Below are 6,049 nucleotides of genomic sequence, written 5' to 3'. Positions count from 1 at the left end.
GTGGGGTGTGGAGGGGTATGGGTTTTGGGGGGGAGACTGGCTGGGGTGTATGAGGGGGTGTAACGGCCTGCATGTATGGCAGTGCAAGGGGGGGCACGTGTATGGTGGGGTTTGCGTGTGGGACTTGCCCTATGAACATGCATGCTCTCCCCCTCCCTCCCTCATTGCACGCACGCACGCACGCTCTCCCCCTCCAGCTACTGGCCCTGGGGTACATGCTCCCGCAGTCTGGTGATGCAGCTGAGGGCCAAGTGGTGTTGGAGCAGCCAGCAGCGTGCAGGGAAGCAGTGAAAGCTGCAGCAGGCAGAGGCTTCCAGTTGGGGGGAGGGGTGGGGGCAGGGCAGGGCTGATTTTGCTACTAAGTCCTGCTGGCTTGCCCAGAGACCTACTGCCCCTGGCTCCTGTCATCCTTGACAGGCAGTCAGAAGCAGATAAATATACATTTTCCAAATTATTTAGGGGCTCTGCAGGCTGGATAGAATGGCCTGGCAGGCTGGATCTGGCCCACAGGCTGTATTTTGCCTGTCCCTGATTTATGGAGTACCTGTACAAAAACACAAGAGGTCTATGGGCCAACGAGAGGTAAAGTGCTGCTCGACCTGGTACTGGCAACTGGGGATGACCTAATCAATGACCTAATGATCAAGAGGAAGCTGGGTGACGGTGACCATGAGCTGATCACCTTCACCATCCGCCGTAAAGCTGGCAAGTCAGTCAGCAATACGGAAGTCCTAGACTTCAGGAAAGCTAGCTTTGACAAGCTCAGGAGGCTTGTCTGTGAGGCCCTAAGGGACCACAACACCAAAGGGAGGGGAGTCCAGGAAGAGTTGGTTGCTCCTTAAAGGGAGCGATCCTCAGTGCAAAAGCTAATGCTATTCCATCTTGGAGGAAAGGCAGCAAAAGGGCACAGCAGCCCCCTTGGCTCTCCAGGGAACTAGTGGACCTCCTGTGGCTAAAAAGAAAGGCCTACAAAAGGATGAAGGATGGGATCCACATCCAAGAAGGAATATTCCGTACTGGTCTGGTGGGAGCTGGAGGAAAAGCAAGGGCAACACTGGACCCCTGCCAAACTAGATAGGACAACTGATGACCAACACCCAGGAAAAAGCCAACCTATTAAATGGGTACTTTGCGTCGGTCTTTCATCAGTCCCACGGGATGCCCCTGCCCATTATGGGACAGGGAGTCCTGGGTGAGGGACATTCCCTGCCCTCCATCAATGTTGACCTCGCAAAGGAACACCTTGAGAGGCTGGATACCTTCAAGTCAGGCAGCCCAGACCATTTACACCCCAGGGTATTCAAGGAGCTGGCTAGCATCATAACCCAGCCCCTGGCACAGATCTTTGAGACTCCTGGTGCTCTGGTGAAGTTTCTGTAGATTGGAAGAAGGCCAATGTGGTGCCTATCTTCAAGAAAGGGAGGAAAGTGGATCCGGCTAACTACAGGCCCATCAGCCTGACCTCTATCCTGAGAAAGGTCTTAGAAAAGATTATCAAAGAGGCCATTCTTAACAGACCAGCCGATGGCAACATCCTCAGGGATAGCCAGCATGGGTTTGTTGTGGGTAGGTTTTGCCTGACCAATCTTATCTCCTTTTACGACCATGTGACCTATCACCTGGACAAGGGAGATGAGATTGATGTCATATACCTTGACTTCAAAAAAGTCTTCGATCTGGTATCCCATGATCACCTCTGGTAAAACTGGCCAACTGCAGCCTCGGGTCCACCACGATCCGCTGGCTGGGGAACTGGCTCCATGGTCAGACCCAGAGGGTGGTGGTTGATGGAAGTCAATTGTCACGGTGCCCTGTGACCAGTGGGGTCCCCCAAGGCTCTGTCCTTGGACCTATATTGTTCAACATCTTCAATGATGTGGACATTGGAGTCAGAAGCGGAATGGCCAAGTTCGCTGATGGTACCCAACTCTGGGGTAAAGCACCCACACCTGAGGACAGGAAGGCGATCCAGGCTGACCTTGACAGGCTCAGGAAATGAGCGGATGAGAACCTGATGGTATTTTACACCGAAAGATGCAAGGTTCTCTACCTTGGGAGCAAAAATCTGCAGCATCCTTATAGCCTCGGCAGTGCTACGTTGGTTAGCACTACGGATGGAAGGGATTTGGGGGTCGTGATTGACCACAAGATGAACATGAGCCTTCACTGTGATGCTGCGGCTAGTAAAGCGAGCAAAATACTGGCTTGCATCCACAGATGCTTCTCAAGCAAATCCTGGGACGTCATTCTCCCATTGTACTCGGCCTTGGTGAGGCTGCAACTGGAGTACTGCGTCCAGTTTTGGGCTCCACAATCGAAAAAGGATGTGGAGAAGCTTGAGAGAGTCCAGAGAAGAGCCACGTGCATGATCAGAGGTCAGGAAAACAGACCTTACAATGACATGCTGAGAGCTATAAGTCTCTTTAGCTTGGAAAAGCACAGGCTCAGGGGTGATCTGATGGCCACCTCTAAGTTTATCAGGGGTGTTCATCAGGATCTGGGGGAACGATTGTTCACCAGAGCTCCCCAAGGGATGACAAGGTCAAACAGTTATAAACTCCTGCAAGACCGTTTCATGCTGGACATAAGGAAGAATTTCTTCACTGTCCAAGCCCCCAAGGTCTGGAATACCCTGCCACCGGAGGTGGTTCATGCACCTACATCGAACGCCTTTAAGAGAAATTTGGATGCTTATCTTGTTGGGATCCTATGACACCAGCTGACTTCCTGCCCCTCGGTCAGGGGGCTGGACTCTACCTTCTGAGGTCCCTTCCAGCCCTAATGTCCGTGAAATCTATGAACTTGAACAGTATCAGAAAAAAGGTAGCATACATCAATTCTGGATAAGCCAAGTGCATGGGTGCAATACGTACATTGCTATAGCCATGTTTAATTTCAAGGTTATTGTTCTCAAATTTGCGCCTCACTTCTACGCGCTCAGGCAAAACTGGGTTAGACAGTAAGGAAAGGGGGAAGAGGCTGCCTGGGGAAAAAGGTAGAGGGAAGCAGAGAGCAAAAGGGGCTACCTGACCCCCCCCAGATTTAATTTTCCTACCGTAGGAGTTGAAGGGAGACAAAAATCAAGGCACAACTCTAATAATTAGATCCTATACCTGGAAAAGGATAAAAAAAATATTTTTTCCTCCAATATAATTATTGGGGGGTCATCTTATAAATCAGGACCATCTTCTATTTGACTAAATACAGTATATACCTTCTCAGTTTTCTCTTCTCTAAAATAAGTCATCCCAACTCCTTTAATCTTTCCTTATATGCCATGTCTTCCTGACCACTATTTTAAATGTTTAAATCCTCCCAGTTACCCACAACTTCCTTAATATGTGGTGCCCAACACTTAACCCAGCACTCCAAGTGAGACCTTAGTGCTGAACACAGTGGAACTTATATTCTGTGACTTGCATGATGCTCCTATTAATATATTCCATTATATCACTGCCCTTTCCTCCACTGCCTCAGTGCTACTACATTTGGGACTCACTCACACACTATCATAACCCTCAGCCCTTTTTTTGCAATACCAAGGCCAAGCCAGTCATCCTCCATTTTGGGATCTCCAAACCTCCATCTTGTAACCATGAAAGTGGAACTGGTACTATCCACAATCCACTGAGGTCGTCTTCTTTTTTTTTTTTTTTTTTAAACTAAGACTTCCTGCACTTGAAGAATTCAGGAACTAAATGGCTCAGAGGTGCATATCTTCATCCGTCATTTCAGTGAGTTACAGAAAATGGTTGACCTCTGCAAGTGGTGGGAAGGAAGTGAGAGCATATTGTTCATGCTAGTTTGATTGTATCATACCGCATGGAGCACAAACTCAGCAACAGATGGAAATCTGATTACACTGGTACGTAAATCATTACTCTTGTGAGATGTTAAGTAGAAGGACGAGGAAAACTTCAGCTCACTCTTCATCTCTCCACTCCAAATGAACCTCTTCCAGGCTTTGGTCCTAGAGCTACTGAGGAGTGCATGTAAGCTTGCTTTTCCAAAATGCTTCACTGCAGGCAAAGCAGACAACTACAGTATATTAATGTAGCTTGTTCAAATGGATCAGAACCATGGCAGAAAATTTAAATCACAAGCTACAGATTTCTAAATTGAACTGATCTGCTATCTAATTTCAGATATGCAAATATATTTTATCTTGTGATTTTATTTTGGCAGAGGACTTGTTTTTTTAAAACCTGGGGATGTTTAAAACAAAGAAAAATAATCTTATCTGACAAAGTTAGTCAAAGATCTAAAAAGACTTATAAAAAGCAAAAAGTATTTAATCTACATTCTTAAAAGATCAAGAGAAAGCTTTAGGGTCAGTTTATTAGATACTCTTGAAGGATCAAAGAAATTCTTGAAGGGTAAATTATTTTCTTTTGAACTTTTCAAAGCACAGAACATCAAAATAATTCTCATTCATCTTTTGAACTCTAATCAGAAACACAGTATGTCCCCTGTAATCTGTAGGTCAGAAGAATAGAGACCAGAATAAAGAATACAGCAGAAGTGCACTATCAAATTATGACTGTGTCATGTATTGTTGTAATATACCTTTGTGGTCAAACAAACAGTTGCAAGGACAGCTAGATCTTTTAAAATAGTACACTAGTTGACAACTGAAGGAATTACAGAAAGGTATGGACTTTTATTTCTTGATTGTTGAATAAGATCCTTACTCTGAGATGTAACAGAAACATTTTAGAATTTTCTTTTAAGACTAATATTGCTGAAGAAACTCTGCTCCCTTAGCTTCATTAGATATCATAAACAGTCCAATAGCTCAGAAAACCCCATTTTTCTTTTTTTGACATTTCTGATGCACAAGTCAGTTTGTTTAAAAAAAACCCAAAATACTTACAACTCTCAGCCTATACTATATTATTGATTCAATGCCAAAACCAAGCATTTTCATTAAGTAAAATCAATGATGACAGAAAAGGACAGTGTCTCCCTTTAAAAGGTGTAAGAGACTGATAATATTATAAACAAATATGACTTAGAAAGCTTTAGATTTACTACTAACACATACAAATTATGTCTTACCCTGGTAACTTTTTACTGGGCTCATCTTGTTGTAATCTTCTGATAAAATAAATTCCTATAAAAGAGAAAAAGAAAAAATTATTTAAAAATATATCCATACTTTTATTCAAATTGTAACAAACATTATATAATTATCCTCATATTCATACCCAGCATTGTCTACAATTTTGCCAGTCTGCTCACAGTATTTTACACAAGTACCTCTTCAAAATATTTTGCTCTTTAAAATTAGTTTAAATGATGCCAAATTAGAGATTTCCAGTAACATAGGTGAAAAAAACAGCTACTAAGAACCAGTGCTGTAGCAAGGAGTGGGGCAAGCGGGAAGACCACCCAGGCAGGGAAGCAAAGGGGCGCCAAAAGGCACTGCCCAGCTGGGGTGGGACATGGGACAGAGCCTCAAGTGCAGGGGTGGGCAAAATATGGCCCGCAGGCCGGATTGAGCCCACGAGGACATTCTATCTGGCCCGCAGGGCCCCTAAAAAAAAAATGTAGAAAGTTAATAATTTATCTGTCTTTAGTTCCTGTAAAAAATGACAGGAATCGGGGGCAGTAGGACCCAGGGGAAGCTCAGACGCTGGGCAGCCCAGAGGCGGCGGGGGCAAACACTGCCTGGAATGGCAAGTGGGGGGGGGGCACAGCTGCTGCTGCCACAGTGCAGCACCAACAGGTGAACCTGGAGCCAGCGTGGGGCCCAAGCTGGCAGTGGGGGTGGGTTACAAGCTGGTGCTGAGCGCAGGAAAAGTGGCCCCTCATTCGCCCTGTGGGCGGCATCCCACGCTGCAGCTGCCAGCAGTCCACATGGGGCTGCCTGTGTCTGCTCAGGGCAGCCCTGCGCAGGTTGTGAGCAGCTGTGGCAGGGAGCGCTGGCCACAGGGTGGGGGTGGGGCCGCTTTTCCCCACATTCAGCACCAGCTCGTTCCCTGCTGAGAAGCAAGGGGTCGGGGCTGCACGCTGCCCCCAGCCTGTACCGTGAGGCTGGGTGGGCACT

The 6,049-nt window shown here is 46.3% G+C and overlaps 1 protein-coding gene across 2 annotated transcripts in view; it reads right to left on the bottom strand.

The window, feature by feature from the left end:
• WDFY2 (WD repeat and FYVE domain containing 2) overlaps positions 1-6,049 on the bottom strand; it is a 123,072-nt gene that overhangs the window by 43,192 nt on the left and 73,831 nt on the right. For both annotated transcript variants that reach the window (XR_003094689.1, XM_006026288.3), the window contains exon 4: positions 5,059-5,113. Coding sequence is in view for 1 of the 2 variants with exons in the window: in XM_006026288.3 (XP_006026350.1) it covers positions 5,059-5,113 (55 nt within the window). In the remaining variant the exon portion in view is untranslated. The remainder of the gene's footprint in view (positions 1-5,058; positions 5,114-6,049) is intronic.

Source organism: Alligator sinensis, unplaced genomic scaffold (genome assembly GCF_000455745.1).
Source record: "Alligator sinensis unplaced genomic scaffold, ASM45574v1 scaffold324_1, whole genome shotgun sequence".
Classification (NCBI taxonomy): domain Eukaryota; kingdom Metazoa; phylum Chordata; order Crocodylia; family Alligatoridae; genus Alligator; species Alligator sinensis.
Note: the sequence above shows the minus strand (reverse complement) of the source record. Positions and strands in the feature narration are given on the sequence as shown.